The following is a 25,726-nucleotide window of genomic DNA, read 5'->3' on the forward strand; positions in this document are numbered from 1 at the left end:
AACTATCGATAGTTGACCTCGAAAACTATTCAGGATATCGATAGTACTTACTATCAAATGGAAAAGAAAAGGATAATGACTAAGTCAAAGTTCTCATTAATGTTTCTTGAATCGAGGCCCTGATTTATCATTGAATATTGTTATTTTATTGAATCTTTGGAAATTGGCGGTCGTATATAATTATGTATATTTTACACTTTTACAAGAAGACACACAATTTATAAACTTGAGGGTATACTTTAATCTTTTTTTCATAAATCGTGGAAAAGTACTAAATGTATTAATTCTTATACTCTTTACTGGCTTATTAAAATATATTGTTTTTACCTGGCTTACTAAATAACTTATCTTGAGAAAGTAATACTATCAAAAAATAATAGGCTTCGATAGTTTAGGTTAAAAGTAATGGTTCAATGACATCAATAGTATTGCTTATAGGGTGCTATCGACACTATTGATACTATCGATGAGCAACACTAATGTCAATGTCAATACAAAAGTCAACAATAATCAACATACATATATATATACAACATACGTATTAATTGTTATGATCAGTAATCACTGCGGTTTTGTTGAATCATTCACTATTTTAAATAAGTCGCAGTGTCATAGTCTTTTCTTCATTCTGTTTTTGTGTGTTCAGCTATGATATCGCCTGAATAATATCGTCATGCGGTGGTTAAAATTTGCGTTTACGTTAAATGTGTGCTGTCTATTATCTGCGTGCTTAGCCGAATTAGACTTCGAGAGAAAAGATAAATTATTAAATGGATTTGTAGATTACTTAAATAATTTACCAAACCAGCCATATACTTACGAAGATGGTGCTATCATTAAAACGCATAAAACGGTAAGCCATACAATAGAATCTATGTATTTTTTTAAAAGTTTTGCCTAAGGTTATCGTAAGAGAGACCCCTGGTTAAATTATCGTATGGACATTTGTTATATAAAATAAAATTATATGATATCAGAATGTTATGTTTTACAATATTCTGAGGGAAATAACTTTTTGTAACCTTGAAGCTATTAATTATGTGCTAATTATTTTCAACAAAATATAGTTATAATTAAGTACTTTAAAACCAAGCAATTACTATTAAAATCTGTTATAAAAACATTTCTTATGACTTGGAACAAACGCGTATACATAAAAATTGTTTTGTTCTAGAATGATGCCAGTGAAAGTTATTATATTGAAATAAATTTGAAAGCCACAGATAATCATGATTTAGATTCGTCGAGATACTTAAAATGCTCTGCGACTATACAAGACTTGAATGAAGCGGGTATAAGTGTACAGAATAATGAGTATCACTGTGATAACAGTGATCAGATGACAGAACAAAAGTCTAGTGAAGTTGGTCAGCAAGATATTGACCAACAGGATGTTGATCAAACTACTCAAATGGAACTAGTCACTGCTCATGAACCTGTGCATTTGGATAATGAAGTCCAATCAAATATTGGGGTAAAATATTTCAAAATAATTATTTTGAACTGAAAAGGATAAATATTTTTGTTTAATCATTGTAATATTCTATTTAAGCTTTCAAAAGTTTGTAGTATGAAGTTGTTTGAAGTTTTAATTTTATATAAAACAAAATCAATCAAATATCACAGCCATTATTTTATTAATAGATTACATCTGGTGAGCAGTTTATAGCAATACCTAGAAGACAGTATGGTGGCTCCTGCATAGGATGCTCAAGTCATGTGAACATTCAAGCACCTGGAGTCAATGACCTAGCTGCTCTTGCTATCAAACACTTAGATAAACATGAACCTAATGTCAGGCACTCACTTGACTCTGTGCTGGATGTGGAAAGACAAGTGCAAGTAAGTTTAAAATATTATCTTCTATAATAATAATCAATAAAGACATATTAATTATTGTATTTTATTACAGGCTATCAATGGTGTTCGATATATCTTAACACTTCAAGTTGGCTTTAATAAATGCTCACCACCTACAGATGAATGTATCGAATTTAAACCATGTAAGATAGCAATACTTGAAAAAAGTTGGATAAAAACACGTGATGGTTCTAAATACAGGACTATTTTATCAAATAACTGTACAGAGGAATGGATATTTGGAGATGATGGTGAATATATACCAAATAATGATGATAACAATGATGATGGTATACAAAAACCTAAACCTAACAATGCAAATACAGGATTTGAGGATGAAATTCTTAAAGTGATTCATAACACTGATGTGCAGGCGCAGCCCCAACAAGAAAAAACTCTTACTGAGAATGAAATGAAAAATTTAGAAGAACAAATAATTCCTTATAATAAATTTGATGAAACAACTGTAAGTGAAATCAGCGAAACATTAAAATCCCAAAAGTCAGGTGATGAGAGTGCACATCTTGTTTCTGGTATGGAGACAGTGAGGCGTTACGGTGGCAATTTCGCTCAACAGAAGTCACCCGAGAATCAAGAAAAGACTAGTTATTTAAACCAAGATAAGAAAAAAGCTATTGATGAGTTAATAAATTTTTTCAACTCTGCTGGTTTTGATGGTAATCACTATGATATTATAAGAAATAAGAGAAGTTACAATCATGATTTAAAAATTATGTCTCTTGCTGAAAAAATCCATAAGATTAAGGATAATGTCAATAATGCACACTATTTATATAATCTAGCACAGAATATGGTAGATTACATTAATGAGATGGATTTAGCAGTTAAAACAAGAATCCTTAAAGAAGTAATTGCTGCAGAAGAAGAATACGAAAATTTCCAACATTTTTTTTATATTCAAGCACGTGTTGCAATTCCTTGCGATAAAGCAGAATGTGAGAGTAACAATGAAGTAACGAAAATTTGCAATGGTGTGATTGAAGTTTTTGAACAAAACACACCTCAAATTTTAAGTGCGTTTTGTCACGACGAAAAAAAGAAAAAAAGTCAATTCAGCAAACCAGAAACTATTCCATTAAATGATCCTGTATTATTAAAACTTACTCAGGAATCATTAAAGAAAATCGAAAAAGAATCATCGAATCCAAATGCAATGAAAATCGAAGAAATATTAGAAGCTAATACACAACAAGTTTCGGGTAGACTTACAAAATTTATCCTACACCTTGTTTATACTAATTGTAATAAAACAATTCCATATGAGAAGAGAACAAATTGCACAGTGATACAAAGTATGGATTCTAATGTATGTGAAATAACTGTACATGAAAGACACTGGCTAAAAGAGAAAAAAGTGACACATGTATGTACTCAAAGGCCTATTGATGAAAGATTTACTAAAAAGAGACAATCAAATAATATACAAGGCTTAAATGATCCAAAAGTATTTGACATGGTGCAAGATGCCTTGCAATATTTAGATGTTAATTCAAATAGAAACAATAAGCAAAAGGTCGTAGAAATTACTTCTGTGACAACTCAGCTTATAGGAGGATTGTTGACAGAAGTAAAGTTTGCTGTGGGTTACACAGAATGCCCAAATGAATATCAAGTTGATCTAAAGACTTGTGAATTATTACAGAATGAACCACTACGTAAGTGTCAGGCACAAATATGGGATCGCCCTTGGTTAGAAGATGGTAAACAAATTAAGGTCAAGTGTGATGACACTATAGATAAAGATATTCATAGATCTTTAAAGAAAAGATCAGTAAAACCAGGAGGAGTTAAAAACACGGATCCTACTGAACCACAATACCAATTATTAGCTAATTTATCATTGAAAAAATTTTTGCAAGACGAAGGTTTTAATAATGAGTATGAAGTTGTAAAAGTTGAAAATGTTACAGAGCAAGTGGTATCTGGATTGTTAATTAAAATGCATTTTCAAATAACCAATAAAAACATCCAAAATGAAAAACACGTTTGTTATTCAGAAATATGGAAACGTCCATGGTTAAATTACACTAATTATAAAGTAAATTGTGAAGATTTAGGAAGTAAGTCTAGAATAAAACGGTATATACCTGCTGATGTTGGCGTTTTGAATCCAAGAAAAGATTTAGACAATGTTTATACTTATAGGGAAAAAGTTGAAAACAAGCCAAATATAAGACGTAAACGAGCGTTCACAGGTGCTCCAACAAAAAAAAATGTAAATAGTGAACAATACAAATTACTGGCTGAAGAGTCATTAAATAAATATCAACGTATTAAAAAAACAAAAACTAAACATGATATAACCGTAAAACGGGTAACTGAGCAAATTGTTTCGGGAATATTATATAAAATAGATTTTATAGCTACGCCTACATCATGTAGCCAAAGAACATCTAAATGCAAAACAAACAACTTACTTGCCTGTCATTCGAAAATTTGGAATCGACCTTGGAAAGGAAGCAAGGAAATTGATGTACATTGTAATGAATATTTTGGCAATGAAGATGATTCTGACAAAGAAAACAATAAAAGAGATAAACGCAGCATCCGCTTGGGAGCTCCGAAAGAAAAAAATATAGACAGCAAAGAGTATAAACAACTAGCTGATCTATCTCTAGAAAAATATCAGCAAATAAGCAACGCGAAGTATCAACATAAAATTGTTAAAATACATCATGTAACCGAACAAATTGTAGAGGGTGTTCTTACAAAGTTAGAATTCTCTATATCACCAACAAAATGCTTACTTACAGATGGCCCAAATGTAATAGACGAATGTAGTTTACTGAAACCTCAGACCGTACTACGCTGTGAATCGGAAGTATGGAATAGACCATGGTTAAAATCAGAGAAAGAAATAAATGTAACTTGTAAGAAAGTTTATACTAAAAATGTTAAAACAGATGATTTGCATGATAACGATAAAAGAACGAAGAGGCAAATACATTCAGGTGAAAATAATATTGACGAGGACACCATGTACTACTATGCGGATCGAGCTATAAATCAAATTAATGATAAATCGGATACAAATAACTTACAAAAACTTATTACTGTACATTCTATTCAAAGCCATATGATTAGGGGTGTAAATACGGTAAAAATGTATATAGAAACTGCATATACTTTCTGTTTACGACATCAAGATGAAGTGCGCTTAGATAATTGTGAAGAATTATCAGGAATGTATCATAGGCTGTGTCTTGTTAACTTGCGACCTTCGCCGGATGATGAATTGGACGTGGAAAGCATTGATGTAGTGTGTGATGATGAGGCTGAATTCAAAAAAGCTACAGGAATTTCAATACCAGAAATAATTAAGCGATCTTTAAGAGAGTTAGAAGCGTCACCTAAGATTCAAAACAAATTGATTAACAAAGGCGAACCGCACGTTATACCGAGCTTAGATTTTGACAATCCTACCAAAGTGACGTACATAGTGCAAACTTTAAATTGTTCAAAACACGTAGATTTAGATCGAAACCCTGATTCGTGTTATTTAGATGTATCTAGAATTTCAAAGACATGTACCTCATATGTGTGGATGAAACCGAATAGTAAAAAAATTGGAAAAATCACTACAAAGTGTTCTGATCAGAAAAAGTATCGATATAAGCGATCTTTAGAATTAAAGAATATTACGTCTGATGATAAAACTATACAAAATTTAGTAAAAGAGTCATTAGAAAAACTAGAAATGTCTTCAATCAATAGATATAAACAAAGGGTTATGCAAATTAATAGCATTACGAACAAAATTACTACAGGAAAGCTGACTACTATAGATTTCGATGTGGGTTACACTAACTGTCTAAAATACGAATTTGTGGATAATATCACTACCTGTGATTTCATAGAACATTTACCCAGGCGACATTGCATTTCGCACGTTTGGGAGCGACTTTGGTTGGAAAATGGTAGGCAGATCGATGTTAGCTGTGTAGATGATGAAACTCCTCTTGAAGCGCACGTTGAGTTTGAGAGTACCGAGACTGCTATGCAATTAGCAAACGAGGCTGTGAAGCATATTGAAGCGAAGTACCCAAGTCCAAGAAGACAAAAAGTTGTTAGAGTATATTCATTACAAAAACAAGAAATAGCTGGTCTCCATTACAGAATGAAGATCGAAGTTGGGTATACCGACTGCATGGCATTAAGCATTAAAGATGACTGCAAGATAGTGAATAATATGGGCTTAAATAAGTTTTGTCGAGTAAATGTTTGGTTGCGAACTTGGACTGATCGTCCGCCTATATATCGCGTGTCTTGTGATTATCAAGACGGCGCTACCACTGAATTATATCGAAATATACAAGCGGAACATTTGTTTTCCGATTTTCTGGCTACATACACGCCCGATTATGTAAATGATCGCAACGAAATGCTAAAAAGGTTCACCATATTTAAAGAAAATGTAAAGAAAATTCACGATTTCAACACCCATGAAAGAGGAACAGCTAGATATGCCGTTACGAGATTTGCCGATTTGTCTTACGAGGAGTTTAGACAGAAGTTTATGGGATTGAAACCGAGTCTTCGAGACCATAACCAAATACCAATGAGAAAGGCTGAGATCCCCCAGGTGCATCTCCCAGCCTTGTTTGACTGGCGGCAGTATAATGCAGTCACTGAAGTTAAAGACCAAGGTTCATGTGGCAGTTGCTGGGCATTTAGTGTTACAGGTAAATATTTTATTACTAAACTTTATTGTTTACTAATATTCTTTCAAACTAACTTTTAGAATTCGATAATTCTGTCACTGAACTGCATCAGTAACATATTATTTTTATTTTTTACTAATAATTGGAAGACTGGCCAAAGGGTCACCTGGATAGAACGTGGTCAACACAGCCCATAGATATTGCCACTGTTAGATATATTAACCATGCCATATATCACCGATGCGCCACCAAACTTGGGCCTTAAAATGTTATATGCAGGGGCATATAACATGTTGGCTCATTCAAACTGAAACACAACAATACTAGGGATAGCCGGTGGAATACATAATGAGTAGTTGGTAATTGACCAGAAAGTTTTGGACAAAACGCTACCACCAAGTAATTAGGGCATTTTAACTTGCAGGCAATATCGAAGGTCAATGGAAAATTCAAACAGGCGAACTGGTGTCGCTATCGGAGCAGGAGCTCGTGGATTGTGACAAGTTAGACGACGGGTGCAATGGTGGTCTTCCAGACAATGCTTACAGGTAAAAAATACTAAATTGCCTCGTAACTTTTGTTGGTACGGATGCATTATAAACATTACATTACATTAGCAGCCTATATATTTCCCACTGCTGGGCTAAGGCCTCCTCTCCCTTTGAGGAGAAGGTTTGGAGGATACCATTACGCTGCTCCAATGCGGGTTGGTGGAATACACATGTGGCAGAATTTCATTAAAATTAGACACATGCAGGTTTCTTCACGATGTTTTCCTTCACTGCCGAGCACGAGATGAATTATAAACACAAATTAAGCATATGAAAATTCAGTGGTGCCTGCCTGGGTTTGAACTCGAAATCATTGGTTAAGATGCAAGCGTTCTAACCGCTGGGCCATCTCGGCTCTTCGGTACGAATGCAGTTACCGCGATATAGGATTAGAATCTCCGATTCGACGTAAATCGCTTTTAGTAGCAGGCCAGGGTTCTGAAATTGGCTTGGTCTTGACATAAGTAACCAGTGCATTATAGGCTTAAAATTCTGTCGAATATTCTCTAAAATGTAACATTAATATTTTTTAAAATATTAGTTTCGGAAAACATTTCGTGGACTTGAATGTTAATAACGTTATTTTTTAAGTATAATCCTTGTAATAATTAAAACGTGGCAAGTGCTAATATTTGCTTACATAATCAAATACTTTGACACAGTTAAGTTCATAATTATAAATTAATTTTAAAATTAATTCCTAGTTTCTATATTATTCATACGATTAAGTACAATCTTTGTACAGTTGTTGCTGACACTTAAGGTTTCTGACGTAATATTAACATACAGTATGTGACGAAATTGAGAATTATTTATACATCAAAAAAGTATATTGCAACGCAGGCCAAATTGTTTGATTTACTGGATTATTTTTGAGTTGCCATTCGGTTACAGAAACAAGGATTGTAATAAAGTATTTGTGGTATCTAGTAGGAAAAATCAATTTTCATTGCTTTCGTTCCAAAAAATACTATGGTTTTTTTTGAGCATTTTTATAGTTATAATCATATTTTAATCGAAAAATTGAAACATGTATGTTTAATTTAAATGCTTCGATATGAAACCAATTTTTTTTAAATTTATATTTAAATATATAATGCGTATATATAAATTGCTCAAAAAAACGTACAAACTAGCAATTTTTGTACCAAAAACAACGAAAATTGATTTTTCCTACTAAATACCATAAATAAATGATAACAATCATTGTTTCTGTAACCCAAGGGCAACACACAAATAAGTTTTTTTTAATTTTTATTTATTATAAAAAAAGTTTTTACAACAAAAAAATTAGTTCTCGCCAAGCTGTTATGCTTAACGGCGAAACGCGCTCGTTATTAATCCATACTAAAAATACGGAGAGAACAAACTTGGGACAGATTTTACGTGTTTTCCGAAGCACGGGATTAACATTCTAACATAGGTACTTCCGTATAAGAATTTATACACGTTTTATTCATTTGAACTAAGATTTTAATAAATAACTAGTTTGTATTTTATTATTTACTGGCTGTCGATCTCGACGTTATACGGGTTAAATTCATACGAAGGTCGCCCTCCCATTACCTACTCAATAAAATTATTTTCTTAGAGGATGCCTACGTTATAAAACCTATTCCATAATTTAGCTTCTTAGTCTTAGTATATCTGTCCGTACGTGTATAGTCGGTTAGAGCAAACGATTTTATAATTATAGATGTATTGCGTTACTATTCAATTGTTTTCCTGTTTTTAATTAAACAATACAATAAAAATGTCGTAAATTCTCACTATTATTAAACAATGAACGTTGTTGTGTGTAAAACAACGTGATTAATTTTATTTACAAAGTTGCAAACGACTCTGTTTGTTAATTGCAAGAATTCAATTACGTCCGTCGAAATGAAGATTTAAAATATGATAACATCGACTTGGCATCTGCCGTGGATTATTACTGGACGTGGCAGTTTTGATAAATGCATTCTATATGCTATTGACGCTTCGTTTTTATTGTAGATATATGAATTATGAAGGAAATAAATAGAAAACTTTCATATAATAAATTATTTACTAACTGTTTTTAATTTCATTCTCATTCGGTCATATTCGTAATTATTTTATTATTTTGTGTTGGGCTGATATTGTTCAAAGAGGTTTCTGACTTCTTAGTCTAAATCATTACGACTAGAAGTGACCTATTAAAGCAATGAATTCAAGGATAACCTTTTGTTTTGTCCATACTTACGATTGATCCTAATTTTGGTATACATAATATGGGTTTCAACCACTGATAACGGATATGATCACGCAACCTAAGCTGCGGAGGCATGCGTTGGGGCCGACGCTTTTTATATTTTAATATTTTGTGTAAAAATGACATATGTCCGACGCAAAATGTTGCAACATGGATTTATTTTCATCTTACATCTTAACTAAAACTTACGATTATATACGTTGTTTAATATTAAAGCAAAGACCTCGTGACAACAAGAATAAAGTCGTAAGTTTTTATTTTTACCCATTTATACTAAAATATGAATTTTTAATTCAATAAAAAAGCCTTATTATTACAATCAGTGTTGTGTTCTAAAATTAATCACAAACTGTATTTGGTGGCTGAGCAATGCAAAGATGATAGTTAAAAATCCCCCGACTGAAAAATCAAATCAAATCAATCAAATTTTGTCATACGACTTAATGCGCGGGAAAAATGACAATATTTTATTACCTACACATAGGATTTTTTCCTAACAGCAATATTTATCGCAATAAACATAGACAAACATAGTTTTTCTTCGTTTTGTCATTGAAAAAAAATTCGCGGGTATTTTGATTATTCCAAAATTATGATCGGTTATTCGTTAAATCTAACACACTTAGGCTAATATTAAGCATGTAAAAATACATTCTCTTTTATAGAGCAATAGAACAACTCGGCGGCTTAGAAACAGAGAACGACTATCCATATGAAGGTGAAAATGACAAGTGCGCTTTCAACAAAACCCTATCTAAAGTAAAGATCACTAGCGCCGTCAACATAACATCCAACGAGACTGACATGGCCAAGTGGCTCGTACAGAACGGCCCTATTTCCATCGGTGAGTTTATTTCCAACCTAAGTCTACAAAAACATTATTTACTTACAAAATTTTATCAATGCGATTTCTTGTATGATTATCGTTCTGTTATGGAGAAGGGGATGAACTGATTTAATTTTTTCATGGACATTATTTATTAAACGTAAATTAATATGAGTTTTTTAATATTCAGAAAAAATAAGAGGTCAGTGTATATAACACCCGATTCTTAACAACCGAGTGTTAGTTAATGTGCGGTCATTGCGAAAAAATAGTACTCTAAAATATTAATTTGATTGTTTTCAGGTATAAATGCGAACGCGATGCAGTTCTACGTGGGCGGCGTTTCTCACCCTTGGAAGGTTCTTTGCAGTCCGACGAATTTGGACCACGGTGTTCTCATTGTAGGATACGGCGTTAAAGGTAAAAATACATTTTTGTTAATATGACCAAATCGATAAAATTTAAAAAAGAATGTGTCCGTTTGGAAGAAACTAAAACGAACAAAAAATAAGTTTAAATAATAGTAATAGAAATTTATAAACCCGTATATGATAGAAAGAGAGGGAAATGTCGCCCGGAGGGAGCACAGCGCTTTATCCTTAAGTGACAATTTCTGCCAGTTAATTTTACTGTAAGCCGCGTAAAAGAACTTCGTTCGTGATCGCTTGACCAATGACCAGTTCTGTATCAGCTCTTGCCTGAAACATAAATAAATTTTGCTGTCCTCCATGAATATCAAATAGTTTTCCATCTCCAAAAATTCCAACCATTTTTGTTTAAAACTTATAAGTACGCTGTTTTAAACATTTATATGACCTCACGCAGCTGTTTGTTGTCTTCATTATTCATCTGCGTCCTTAGTTTTGTGTTCATTTGATAAATTTAAATTTATATATACTATAGATAAATGTGATGCTATATCAAATTAAATAGTTTATTTTTATTTCCCAGTTTAAATTATATAATAAGTTGCGTTACAGTTTGGTCCAGTACTTTTAACTGGTACTACAATCTATATTTTCTGTAGGCTTAATATTCATGCCGATGAATGTAACAAAGAAATAAATAAACGAACTCACTTTCGCATTTATAATGAATGTTGAATAGAATAGAGGTATAAAATTAATATTATTAAACTGAATAACTTTTTTTTTGCCACAGCTTATATACATTATTTATAATTAAAGTCAGTTAACAGGAAAGTTGTTTTTAGTAAATACATATTTTTATAAGTGGAGCTAGTTCCAAATGTATATGGTAAATCTTGTCATTTTCCAAAACGGATTTTCCAGTATAACCTAACATTTACCGATTATGAATGGTAAATGTCCATAAAACTTTGAGATTCGAACTTTCACCATCATTCACATGGTAAATCTTAGGATTTACATGTTAGGTTAGGTTAGGTTGGAATGGTAAAATTCCGAAAGAGTCGTCCCTTTATAGTAAATACAATAATAAATAAAGTAATACATTTATCAAACTCATGTCGGTAAATCTTAGGTTTAACTGGAAAATCTTAAGATTTACCTTAATTCGAACTTTTACAGTAACATATACATTAAAAATAATGTATACATTAGGTAGGCTGACGTCCAAGTAGTGCATGTCCTGGATGGACATGTTGGTAAGTGGTCACAATAGACTTTGACGTTTTAAAAAATATTAACCATTCCTTACATTATCAATTTAAAACCAACTCTGGGAGCAAAGATGTTATGTCGCATGTGTCTGAAGCTACAATGTCACAGTTATCCTTCCAACTAAAACAACAATAATAATTATTGTTGTTTGGTGGTAGAATTAGTGATGAGTTGATGGTACTTACCCAGACGGACTTGCACAAAGCCCACCAAGTATAATAAATATTTATACAAAAATTATATTTTTATAGCACCACTAATTTTAAGTATTCTTTTTTTTAAGATTATCCGCTGTTCCACAAAACTTTGCCCTACTGGATCATAAAGAATTCTTGGGGTAAGTCATGGGGTGAGCAGGGTTACTACCGCGTCTATCGTGGCGACGGAACGTGCGGCGTCAACCAGATGGCCAGTAGCGCTGTTGTGTAGCAAAAATATGTTAATAATTTCTGACATCAAGCTATTTTTTCCTCTATTCTGTCGATAGTAAGTGTCACTGTCAATTGTGTGATTGGACAACTTATATTTGTAATTTTTATTTTTTATTTTAACATAATCAAAAAGTAATCATTAATTAGTGGTCTTTGTTTTCATATCAGTATCATAAATTATTTCTAAGTAAAATATTAACAGTAATAAATAAATAATATATGCATTCATAAAACTGACAGGTTAGCAAGTTCATCAAGCGAAATTTGTTCGCATTATTTTTGCCAATAATCCACAGAGTTGATTGAAGACACTAAAATCAATAAAGTTTTTTTTTAGTTTTTCGTTTAGTTTAATTACATTTGTTGAGTTCGGTTTAGAGAATCTCGAAAATTGAGGCTTTTTTTTATTAAAATTATAGATTAGGGAAGATTTTTAATTAATTATAATGTAAAAAAATATATAAAATTAACAATAAAATATCGAATACTCTTATGAATTCTCTTTAATCTTATGCTTCTTTATAGATCTGTCTTATATTTTTTTTAAATAACTTTTTTTTACTTACTTAAATTTCGTGCCATTATTAATGTATCGAATATATTTGTTTATAAAAGTTTATTAGATTTGCGTTATTTTACTTCAAAAGAATCTTGCTAATAATGTATTTATTCACTCGTGTTCGTTTTGCTAGTCTTAAAAATATATTTTTTTTTTTAAACAGTAATCATGTGCTCTTTACTTTATTATTTTCAATAAATGACGGACTATTCGAATTTTGCCAAAAATACATAAATACATTTGTTTTAATTATTGAAAAAATATAAGGATTTTTAAATGTTAGTTAAATAAAATGTTTTTAAACATATTAGAAAAAAATTTAAGCCAACTAGGCAATTTATCTAGGTGCTATATTGCAATACTTATGTGTGATTACCGGCTTTAAAATATTCCAATTTGATGATTTGTATTGTATATCTTACTTATATATTGTATAATAATTTAGGGTTTAAGTCAATGTTTTTTTATACTTAATAATGTTAATAAAGTTTCATATGAAAAAAATTAGATTTTTATTTTATAGTAGTCCTAATCGACTCCAAATAAAGTACTGCTTTTTTGGTCAAAAGTTCAAAATCTTTTTTCAATAAAAAAATAAATCCACCACTGTTTGAAACATACAAACCGGCGTAAGAAACTATTTTTTATAAATTTTTCCAATAATTGTGTATTATATATATTTGTTTGAAATAGCCCGTAGGCGATTGCTTTATTCCCTAAGTGTGTTATCTAAGAAGTCACAAATTTTATAAAATTCTTTAAAACAAAACGTTCCTTAACGTTTTTTTTTTAAATTTGCAATTGATTCTGATTTCAAACGTATTCTGTTCCTGTTGTAGTCGGGTAACATTCTGAACTAGCTTATGCTTTTTCTAGTACTAATAGTATACCCGAGAAAAACTGTGGAAAATAATTAAAATAAACTAAGCGAGCCGTTTACACACCAGTCCACAGCCTAATCTTCGAAACCGCGAATGCTGCAAAGCTCATATACTCACCAACCCACTAATACAAGGTTCTATATTAATATCGAGACTTTTTTAGTGTCAAGATCTAACGTTGCCTTATTTATTAATTCATCAGTTATTACATATTTCAAATTTGGAATCATACATTTTATACGTAATTTTTTTTACTGTTTAACATTGTTGTAGAACCCATAATTTATGGGTAATAAATCACTGTACTATTTCTGAGAAAGTATTGTTTACATCGTCAGATTGGCGTCTATTTGTTTTAAAAATCAAAGAATTATAATATGCAAATAATATCTTGTGCATTCAAAATATTATATAAGTGAGAAAGAGAAATGGGTCAAGAATGTAACCTTGATGGCTCTGGTCTCTGTGTAAATAGGGGTCTATATACTCAGGAGATCGTTTGCCATTAACCTCAAACCTTTGAATTAGATAGCTCAGATACAAAATCTGAGTGCGACAACTTTAATATCGTAGCGACGAAGATTTCAGACAAGTGTCTGAAGTTGCATTCTGTCGAAGGCCTTAGATGAGTCACAAAACTTCCCTAAGACAACCTGTGACTCCTCCGAGGCATATCATAATTTGCCTTTGATATGCAGCCAGATTTTTATATCAAAATGTACTAACATTTAATTTAATATATAAATATTTTTAATATCTCATTAAGACTAGGTAGTATTGATGAGATAGAGATGGGTCTATAATTGTATGGTATGAAGTATTACCTGATTTAAATATAGGGATAATCTGAGGTACTGTTTTTCACTAACTCGGTACCCAGATAATACAATTATTAAATGTTACTGCGAGGTAAAATCAATTATTGATTTTATAACATTAACAGGGATCTCCCAAAGACCAGCCGTTTTCTACTAATAATAATAATAAATCTGTAAAGCATGCGTCAATATTTCTTTTATTTTTATTACCTTAAGTACTGAATTTAACGACGCAGTATCTGGGAATTGCGTCTATCGTGTTACACTTAGCTAGCGACGTGACGATGTTTCTCATTTTCTTACTTTGCGGTTAGTATATTGTTAAGTGAGAAGTTCATTAGCGTTAATTATTATTATCCTATTAAAGAAACCTTGGATTGGGGATCGTCTACACATACAAACTGTAGTCCACAATCGAAACAATTAATTTGCTTAAAATATAAGATTAATTATAAAAATATAGAAATGTCTTAGCTAGGTGGATTAAGTTGGTATGGTGTTGCATAGATATATCATTGAGAAGAGATCTTTCAAAGATTGAAATACACAATCGTTTAAAAGCCAGATATAATCGACGAAGATTATATTTTAAATGTCAATGACAGTGCCAGATGTTGAATATTTGGTACCAATATATTGCTTGTATAATAAATAAAAAGTAAGGCTAAGTGCCTTAAGAACATTATGGTTTGAGTAGATCGAAACGTAGAATATGCCTTAGGCAAGGTCAGCTGATCCCTCAACTTTATTTACTATTTGGGAGGAGGAAGAAGTTATGCGCAGCGCTTTTTGCTCCTCCCCGGTCTTCTTTGGCGAAACGCGATTGCGGCGTTATCCTGCTCCCGCTCCGCTGCCTCCTTGTTGTTAAGTTGCTTATTTTCGACCAGTACGCTTTGCTATCGAGCATAGCGTTGATGATGTTGGTGGCACGCCGTGTCCACAGGCGCACCACACTCGTAGCAGGAGGGTGACACCTCCTGTCGCACCGCAGGAATTGCCGTAGCATCCGTGTCCGGTAACTGTGTCGTCTTACATGTGACCGTGCCGAGTTTTCTCTTGACCCAGCGACTTAAATGATGTACCGCACCTCCAATGTTGCCAGGCCCACCGTGGGTATTTCCAGCTCCTTCCCCCACAGGCTGATCTGCCTGCCTCCACTGACCTGGAACGGTCGCCGTTATTATTCATTTCTGCCAGGAACCGGTAGCCCTTCTGCCCGAAGTTCCCAGGGCGTATCCGCGAGATATATCGCCGCAGTCGACGAGACCGGACGGTACCTTTTGATACCTCTTATCGCTAGGAACATCTGCGGCTCCTACAAGAGGGCCCGATTGTCAACGGTGAGGGCGTCTACCGAAATCAGGGTACCGTACAACGCCATCAAACTCACTACGCCGGCATAGTCACCGGCATAGCGATTCCGGCCCTCCCATTTGTTGAAGTAGGAAGTGACCCAGGGTGCCTGCGGGCCGCCTTCCGAAAGTCCCGCCCCGTCACCGTGACGAGAGTGTCGTCCACGTAACAGAGCACCCCCATCCTGGGAAGGATGGGAGCTCTCAAGAGCCAATCTAAAGAACGTTCCACTAGATTGGGCCGAGAACCGACTCCTGTGGAACGCCGCAGAATCAAAATAAAGTTAAACTTTTGATTTACAGGTCACTAACAGGTTCCTAAGACATTTGAGATGATTCGCCGTTCGGACGTCTTCGACTGAGGTTGTGTTGAATATTGCGATAAAAATTTACGATTTGATGAATTAAAACGACACCTGGCTTGTAAACCGGTTTTCGTTATCTCTGACGCGTAACATCTGGACTTTTTGCTTTGTATATGGACACTTGTTTTGTTTAAGGATTGGTTTTTGTTGTTTTGAATAGGTCTTTTTAGACCTTATTTATTGTTTCAGATATTTATATATATATTTTATTGTTTGGTTGTCTTTTTTTTTTTTTTTTGTATTGTTTGTTCTCGGCGATGGAAGTCGACACGGAGTTATCGTCCGACGCCCTAGTTCGCCGAAAACGGCCATATGGGGGCCTCACTATTTTTAACTCCGATTCTGACACGGAGACGGAGACGAGAATGGCTGCGAAAAGCAAGCCTGCTATTCGCGGCAAAACTGCCAAAGGTCGTGGCAGTGGCCTCGCTCGGGCTAAAGCTGAGCTGAAGGCTAAGACCAATGAGGCTAGAGAGGAGGCCTTCGAACGATCGCTTCGTAGTCGAGCGTTTCGAAAGGAACCTCCTCAGACTGTTTTGGACTCCGAGGAATCTTCCTCCTCGGATGTCCACGCCGAGGATCCTACGAAAATGGGCGCGGAGGAACTTCGTGCACAGGCGGGCCGAAGCGCAGCCCTCATTTTAGAGGTGGCACAAAAGTCCTCCAACCTAAAAGGAGGATTTGGCAAAAAACTGCGGGAGTCGGCGGCTGCACTACAGGCCATTGTAGATGCCTTAGCGTCTCGGACAGAAGCCGAGGAAACTCGAAAGCTCCGCGCTGATAATGGACGCCTGCGCAAAGAGGTGGACAGCCTTAAGGCTGAGGTGAAGGCTCACCGCCGCGAGTTCGCGGAGATGCGGACCAAGGTCGCTGTGGTAAATGAGGCGTCCACCAGCTCCGCACAAGATGCTCTCACGGTGGATAATTTAAAGGCCTCCATTATGTCATCGATAGGCGTAATGCTCAACGCCCGATTTGCCGAATTAGAGGAGCGCCTCCCTCCTGCAAAAATACAGCGCCCTCCATTAGCTGCAGATAAGAGGCGGGAATCAGCGCAGCAAATTGCTGTGACCCACGCGCAGGCAGTTCATTCGGCTCCACCGCCGAAGTCCGCACCTATGCGGGTGCCACCAGCTGCTCCACCGGCACCCATCGCTGGCCCTTCAAGCGCCCCGATCGCGCCGGAGATGATTCCGCCACAGATGGCCCAGGAGATGTCCTGGTCCACTGTGGTTAAAAAAGGAAAGAAGGGGAAACAGGCTTCCCCTCCAGTTGGTCCAGCTGGAACAAAGACCACGGTGTTTAAGGCACCTCAAGCGGTTAAGCCAAAGCTGACTGCTCCTCGTACAGCTGCAGTGGTGGTTACGCTGCAGCCGGAAGCGGAGCAGAAAGGTGTCACATATGCCCAGGTCTTGGAACGCGCTGAGCAAGGCATAAAATTGCAGGAACTTGGGATCAATGGCGGGTTGAAAGTCCGACGCTCGGCGACGGGGGCCAGAGTGCTGGAGCTGCCGAGAGCACAGTCGAGCCAAGTAGAAAAACTAGCCGACAAACTCCGCACAGTGTTGGATGGGGTGGCCAACGTCGTCCATCCCATACGGAAAGTGGACATAAAGTTGACGGGGCTAGACGACTCCGTCACCAAAGATAAGATCATCGCGGCAGTCGCTCGCGAGGGTAACTGTCCCACTGAAGTGATAAGGTGTGGAGAAATTGCACGTGCGCACAGTTACATGGGTATGGTCCGCGTGACATGCCCAATAGTTGCGGCGAAGAAACTATCTGACGCCGGTCGGCTCTTGGTTGGGTGGAGCTCGGCCAGGGTTTACGTGCTGGAGCAGCGCCCTCTGCGTTGCTACAAATGCATGGGCCTTGGCCATACCAGGATGCTATGCCCATTTAGTGCGGATCGAGGGAGCCTTTGCTTCCGGTGCGGCGCTGATGGTCACAAATCGGCTGAATGCACCGGGAAGCTGTGCTGTGCGGTGTGCACAGACGCTGGCAAGCCTTCCGGACACATGATGGGGTCAAAGGAATGTAACCCCTCAAACACGAAAGGTAAGGTGGCCTTAGGCACCCAGTCCACCACCAACGTCGGACAGCGCCCAGCAGAGGAGGAAGCTGCAATGTCAACATGAGCGCACAATTCAGCTTCCTTCAGGCTAATATCAACCATTGCGCCGGGGCTCAGGACCTACTACTGCAGTCCATGGCGGAGTGGGGGATCGATCTGGCGGTGGCCTGCGAGCCCTATTATGTCCCGCCCCTACCTCATTGGGTAGGGGACTCGGATGGTACCGTGGCGGTCCTCGCGAAAAGCGGAACGGGTCCCTCTATCTCACTCGTTGAAAGGGGCTCGGGTTACGTAGTGGTGGGGTGGGGGGAGTACGTGGTCGTTGGAACGTACTTCTCCCCGAACCGCAGCCTGGCTGAGTTCGAGATCTATCTCGGCTTCGTCAGATCTGCGGTGGCCAGGCAGTCGCCTAAACCGACAGTGGTTCTTGGTGACCTAAACGCAAAGTCGCGTGCCTGGGGCAACCCTGCCACAAATCCGCGAGGAAGGGCCGTCCAGGTGTGGGCACTGCTCTCCGACCTGTCCCTTCTCAACAAGGGGCAGGTTCACACCTGCGTGCGCCAACAGGGGGGTTCCGTGGTGGACGTTTCGTTCGCCACCCCTGTCGTAGCACGCAGAGTGGTCGATTGGAGAGTGGAGGAGGAGGTGGAGACTCTATCGGATCACCGCTACATCCGATTTGAGATCTCCACCTCTCGCAGGCCGGCGGAACCCCAGAGGGTGCCGACCAAGCTGCCGAGGTGGTCTCTCGGCCAGGTCGATCGAGAACTGGTCAAGGAGGCCGCGATCGTGCAGCGGTGGGGTTCCGCAGGGAGGACGGAGGGCGCTAACGCAGAGGAGCTGGCGGGCCGCATGCGCAGTTCGCTCAAGGAAGTCTGCGATGCGGCCATGCCTCGGACCCGGCGCAGGGTTACGCGTCGGCACGTCTATTGGTGGTCACCCGAAATCGCCGACCTTCGGGCGACTTGCTGCCGGGCGCGGAGGGCCTACGTCCGCTGTCGAAGGCGCAACGGCCTCGACACGGATCTGGAGAGACAGATGCTGGATGCTTATCGCCAGCTGAAAAAAGATCTGCAGCTGGCGATAAGCAAGGCCAAGGAGAAGGCCAGGGAGGAGCTTCTGGCGGGTCTCAATCGAGACCCATGGGGGCGCCCGTATCGCGGTGTGCGCGGGAAGTTCCGCAACCAAGGCGCCCCCGTCACTGAGACGATGCCGCCGGAACTCCTCCTACGCCTGGTCGGGGAACTCTTCCCCCATCCAGGCGAGCATGTCCCTCCACAGATGGCCCGCTCCGTGATCGAAGACGCAGTGGCTCCACCATTGACCACGGAGCGGGAGATGGAGATGGCCCTCGGCCGCTTGAGGGCCAGGAACACGGCGCCGGGTCCGGACGGGGTTCCAGGGCGTGTTCTGTGCGACGCCCTGGAATTCCTGGGTGCAAGGCTTCGGGAGCTGTTCGACGAGTGCCTGTGCAGCGGGCAGTTTCCGAAGCCTTGGAAAGAAGGGAAATTGGTCCTGTTGCCGAAGGAAGGTCGGCCGATGGATTCGCCTTCGGCGTACAGGCCAATTGTGTTGCTGAACGAGACGGGAAAACTTTTCGAGAAGATCCTCGCAGCCCGTCTCGTTCAGCACCTCGAGGAGGTCGGTCCGGGTCTCTCAGAGGCTCAGTACGGGTTTAGGGCGGGCCGGTCGACGGTCGACGCTCTGAACGCCCTGAAGACTCGGACGACAGAAGCGGTAGCCCGGGGGCAAGTCATCCTGGCGGTGTCACTCGACGTGGCGAACGCCTTCAACAGTCTCCCTTTCGAGACGATACGGGAGGCACTCCGATACCATGGGGTGCCGACCTATCTCAGGAGGCTACTGGAGGCGTACCTCCAGGACAGGGAGGTCCTCTGGGCGGGGGTCAATGGGCGGTTGGTCCGGCGTCGGGTAGGTTGCGGCGTTCCACAGGGGTCGGTTCTCGGCCCAATTTTGTGGAATGTCGGTTTCGACTGGCTCCTGCGAGCTCCCGTCCTTCCCGGGATGGGGGTGTTGTGTTACGCTGATGACACCCTCGTCACGGCGACTGGGCGGGACTTTCGGGAGGCAGCTCGCCTCGCCGAGGTCGGAACGGCTCTCACCGTGGACCGTATGGGAATGCTGGGCTTGAGGGTCTCCATAAATAAAACGGAGGCCCTTCTATTCCACGGTCCACGGAAAGGACCCCCACGAGGGGCGAGTATCACCGTCCGGGGGACGGTGATCAAGGTGCAGGCCCAGATGAAGTATCTGGGCCTCATCCTGGACGGTCGATGGAGCTTCGGGCAGCATTTTGTCCATCTCGGCCCGAGGCTCATCAACGCCGCCGCCGCTCTCGGCCGCCTCCTTCCGAATGTGGGAGGACCGGGATCGCTATGCCGGCGTCTTTATTCCGGCGTAGTGAGGTCGATGGCGCTGTACGGTGCTCCGATCTGGGTTGACGCCCTCACCGCTCACAATCGGGCCCTGCTGCGGAAGCCGCAGAGGGTCATAGCGGTGAGAGGCATCAGAGGGTACCGTACGGTGTCATGGACTGCGGCGACACTTCTCGCGGGCGATCCTCCCTGGGAGCTCCAGGCGGAGGTGCTCGCGGAGGTGTACCGGTTCCGGGTGGAATCGAGGAACCGCGGCGACTGTCCAGGGTCGGCGGAGGTCGGGCGGATCAGGGCTCTAGCCCAGAAAGCCCTGATCGTCCGATGGCAGGAGGATCTGGGGTCACCCACGGCGGGCCTGGCGACAGTGGAGGCGATCCGTCCCCACTTGAGTCGCTGGGTCGAGAGAAAGAAGGGCACACTCACCTTCAGGATGACACAGGTACTTACCGGGCACGGGTGCTTTGGTAAGTACCTGCACGGAATAGCGCGGCGGGAGGTGTCACCCTCCTGCCACGAGTGTGGTGCGCCAGTCGACACGTCGCACCACACCCTGAGTGAGTGTGCTGCGTGGGGGCCCCAGAGGCACACCCTGGCGGCGACTATGGGCGGAGACCTCTCGCTGCCGAGCATCGTCAACGAAATGCTCAGTAGCGAGACGTGCTGGTCGGCGATGCGGTCCTTCTGCGAAAACGTGATGTCGCAGAAGGAAGCCGCAGAGCGGGAGCGGGAAGAGGATGCCGCTGCAGACCCGCTCCGCCGAAGACGACCAGGGAGGAGGAAGAAGCGCTACGCGCACCTTCTCCCCCCGCCTCAATAGGCGTCGCAGGGACTAGGAGGGTCTCAGTACCCTGAGAACCCCTTCTAGGTGTTGGAGGCCGACCGTCAGGGCGTCACGGTAGCATGCGTAAGCGATCCCGTGGCGCTCGCCGAAAGGCGGAGAGGGTACCGCTGGTTTTTTAGTGGGTAAACCCGGCGTACCTGGGCGCACTCCGCGTCCAGGGCTCCGGGGAGTCCCACACACCCCCCCACTTACCATCACGTGGGGGAAGCGCGTAAAGCGTTTTTCCAGCGAGAAAAAAAAAAAAAAAAAAAAAAAGGTTCCTAAGACATTTGGTTTGGCAGTGAGACTAGCACGAGCAGTGAAGGTAAGCGTTGATATGCTTTACAAATACCTTAGACCGGTGTAGGTTTCGGTCACAAACCTCAGGAACTGCTCGGAGTCTACCAGACGATGAATGCGTCATCCGTACCATCCATGGAATAGTGAGAAGTTTCGTCTTAAAAATTAATACATTTACGTGTTTAATTAAAAGTGAACAGGAAAACAACCAATAAGTCAATAAAATTCCGTTCTTCAGTAGAGTTTTTTCGTAAGTTTTACAGAATGACAATTTTATTAAAATATGAGCACACGATTTCATTCTCCATCGAAGAAAATAAATAAATAAATATTGGACAACATCACACTCATTACTCTGATCCCAATGTAAGTAGCTAAAGCATTTGTGTTATGGAAAATCAGAAGTAACGACGGTACCACAAACACCCAGACCCAAGACAACATAGGGAGCTAATGAACTTTTTCTACATCGACTCGGCCGGGAATCCAACCAGGGACCTCAGAGTAGCGTACCCATGAAAACCGGTGTACACACTACTCCACCACGGAGGTCGTCGATCATTCATATGCTCAGGCCTTACATTTCCAAGGAAGACTGCTAGTATATATAGATTTTGGAAAAACTGGACCCTTTTGACAAGCAAGCTATTATTGTAAATAGTATATAATAATAATTATTATGTGTATGTATCAGTAACATAGGTAAATGTCGTTCGATTTTATTTATTTATCCAAGCTATTTAAGTTTATTACTATGAATTAAAAAATATATACATGTTAGAAAGAAAGAAAGAAGTGATTATGAATACCTTTATTGACAGGACCACCTTTATTGAGCGAGTAGTTGGTACCTGGTTTACAGACATGCTTGCATAAAGCTTTTCCAGGCAGTTTGTATGTTAAATAAATAAGTTAAATATACAGTCAGTTAGTCATAACGTATAAAAATAACAAAAAAACTTCCGCTTAGAAACCTTTTAATGGAGAGAACCTCGCTAAATATGTATGTTATGGTAGGTAAAGTGTTCATGACACTTAAATTATAAAGTGATAATTAAGTTTCTATGTCTGAATATTCGATAAATATTCATGTACTTTTATTCAAGGTTGGTTTTCTTCTAAGCACGTAAGCACTATGTTGATTTATAATCTGCAACTCAAAGCATGAATTTTAAAACGTTACAAACTTAGAAATTCCATAATTTGTATCAGTGTTTTGATTCATTTCATTTCAATCTACCCCTAACAGAGTATTTACTTGGAAATTATCTTCAATAAGTACCTACTTATTGATAGTAATAAAACTATTAGTAAAGGGATTTCAATAAATCTGTGTTCGGCCAATGGTCAAAATTTTTGCACTTATCGAAAAACTCTTTTTCTAATCATATTGCCAAAATGTTTGATGATTCCTATTCCTTGTCAATTACTACCAAAAAAAAGAAAATCGGTTAACAAAGAGAGGAGAAAAAGGTACTGAATTGTTTCTTCATAGCCTAATGTCAGATATATATTAAAAGTATACATGAAACTATTATTTATATATTTACATGACCCGAATAGAGTCAACATCTCACAGTGGAGTCGAAAACAAGATCGTTACAAATAGATCTATTTTATCAAGTTAGTATCTATGACGTAATTCAATAGTAGTTCGTGTAGCTTGTAATTCAATAGAACGCCTAGACTGAGAAAGCACTGAATATCTAGTATAGTATACAAGTAGATGTCTAGGTATTGTGCAGCCGAGGCCGAGAAAGTGGGACGTCGAATGTACTCGCGGAATGGGGTTAGCTGCATAAATATATATGCAGATAAAATTTGTAAAGCACTTTTTAGACGAATTTTTAGGTAGTACTTATAAATTAAGCCAGTTTAAACTAGTTTTTTCAGCCTGTCGTCAGATTTTATAAAAAAAATATATATATAGATAATGAATAATATCACTTTAAGTTCAATATATTCCTTAAGTTAAGTAATATTTAAATATAAATTTTCTAAAGTTGATTTGCTAAAAAAATACTTTTCTTAACTTCAAAGTAACACAAGTTTGCTTTACTTATGTAAAAATAAGCATATATTACTTAATTATCACAATTAATTAAAGTATTTACGTAAGAATGGATTGCAAATAAAAATAAATCTATCCATGCGTGAATAGCTGCCTATTATGACAAAAAATAGTTAATATGAAGATTAGTAAAAATTAGGAACTCTATTCTGCATCTGAAACAGCCAATTAGATTAAATAATTATAATTTATTAAGGGGTTAACGCTACAAATAACACATAAAACTTTCCGCGTATAAAGATTTTCCTTTAATATTTTACAAACAAGAAAAAAATGTATATGTAAGTACATTAATATTATCAAATATGAAATCAGTAATTCTCTAATATGTCCTGAGATATAAATAAATGTAGGTAAAGACGTTAAATAAGTATTATTTATACATCGAACAATAGCTTATTACTGTTGCTGTTAAGATAATCATACTGCAATAATATCATACTTAAAATTCAAAATAATTTTAATAAAATAAAAACGTAGATGTGGCCCTATGGAGTGTTCGGAGGTTGAAGCCTCATCTTACAACATCAAAAGCGTAATGGCGAAATAATTTAATAATAAATTTATTTTATTATTAATTATATTAAGATCCACTTTTGCGTGTAATGCTCAGGCAATGTTTCTATATGTAACGTTTTATAGCGGTAAAATTACTCTTTCTCATATAAGAATTTTCATTTCTGGCACGTGCGTTGAGATGCAAACGCACTTTTAACTCTATTTATTTTCTGTGTATTAAAACTTGTTTCAAAGACTGGTGTAGTTAAAAACTTTAACAACAATTATTATATTTGAAAAGGAAATCATAAAATAGATACTTGAACAAACCACAGGCAAAAATCAAATGAAATGCACTTAAAAGGAGTTAATAAAAAAAATATTGAAGAATAGTCGGTCACTGTTAAAAAATTGAAATAAAAAGAGCTACAATGAAATTGTCGGAAAGCTGTGATAAATATAGGTTAAAGGGATTTCCACTGGCATTGTTATAAGGAAATTTCTAAGAAAAGTTATGTTTTCGTATATGTGATAGCATTGATATTGTTAAGATCAAATAAACAATCTTGGTCAGATCGTGGACACTGCACACTAATATAAATGATGCCCAAAACCTGACCGTCTAAACCGCAAAATCGATTAATAGCTGTCAACCAAACCTTGCACTGATCCGTCAATTGATTAGTAAACACAGTATATAACTATATCATAGACATGATCGGTCTAGAATGGTTAAAATATGCGTAGTTTGGAAGCCCTCACCAGAAGCCTTAAAACATATTTGTGATTTCATATTAAATAAAATCAGTCTTCGAATTACAATTGACTACTGACTGTTTGGTGTAGTAGCTACCTTTTAAGGGCGAATTTATTCAAGCCCTCGCCACATTAATAAAGTTATAAGTTGCTCTGTAGACAAATTCTCAGTTTCAGAGTCAGGCCGGTAACGTACATGTAAATCGTATGGTGTTGCAGATGTCTAATGGCGGGTAGTTACTTTGCATCAGATGAGCCTTCCGCTTATTTGCCTACTCCTCCAAAATAAAAAAAATCCAGTACGGAGATTGCACAGATACATCAGAAACAACGTTCAAATCCAGTCTTGACTTTACGATGATTGCTTATAAATGTAACTGAGCCGGTGTATATGATGTGAAAATATATTTCTTTATTCTGTTTAAGCATTATGCGCCTCTGGTTATCGTTTCAAAATTTGGCAAATAGGTTAAAACGGATTTCCAGAAGTTATTCTAACCGAGTTAGTTCTATGAATTAATTGTTTGAAAAAAAATGCGTTCTTTATTTTTATACATTCATTAAGACCTTCTAAACCAAAAGTCACTCAACGTTTTTGTTTCGACATTGG

The 25,726-nt window shown here is 38.4% G+C and overlaps 3 protein-coding genes across 3 annotated transcripts; all 3 read left to right on the forward strand.

Annotated features, from left to right (window-relative positions):
* The first annotated feature begins 544 nt into the window (after positions 1–544).
* Positions 545–13,270, forward strand: LOC125070738. Its single transcript, XM_047680684.1, has 8 exons — positions 545–853; positions 1,175–1,474; positions 1,645–1,842; positions 1,913–6,563; positions 6,967–7,090; positions 9,992–10,170; positions 10,456–10,572; positions 12,079–13,270. The coding sequence occupies exons 1-8, from the start codon at positions 674–676 to the stop codon at positions 12,222–12,224; spliced, it is 5,895 nt and encodes a 1,964-aa protein (XP_047536640.1). The 5' UTR covers positions 545–673; the 3' UTR covers positions 12,225–13,270.
* Positions 13,271–16,458: 3,188 nt separating this feature from the next.
* On the forward strand, positions 16,459–18,339 carry LOC125071134. The gene has a single exon (XM_047681225.1). The coding sequence runs from the start codon at positions 16,459–16,461 to the stop codon at positions 18,337–18,339; it is 1,881 nt and encodes a 626-aa protein (XP_047537181.1).
* Positions 18,336–25,353, forward strand: LOC125071135. Its single transcript, XM_047681226.1, has 2 exons — positions 18,336–18,773; positions 25,336–25,353. The coding sequence occupies exons 1-2, from the start codon at positions 18,336–18,338 to the stop codon at positions 25,351–25,353; spliced, it is 456 nt and encodes a 151-aa protein (XP_047537182.1).
* The last annotated feature ends 373 nt before the right edge of the window (positions 25,354–25,726 follow it).

Source organism: Vanessa atalanta, chromosome 18, assembly GCF_905147765.1.
Source record: "Vanessa atalanta chromosome 18, ilVanAtal1.2, whole genome shotgun sequence".
NCBI lineage: Eukaryota > Metazoa > Arthropoda > Insecta > Lepidoptera > Nymphalidae > Vanessa > Vanessa atalanta.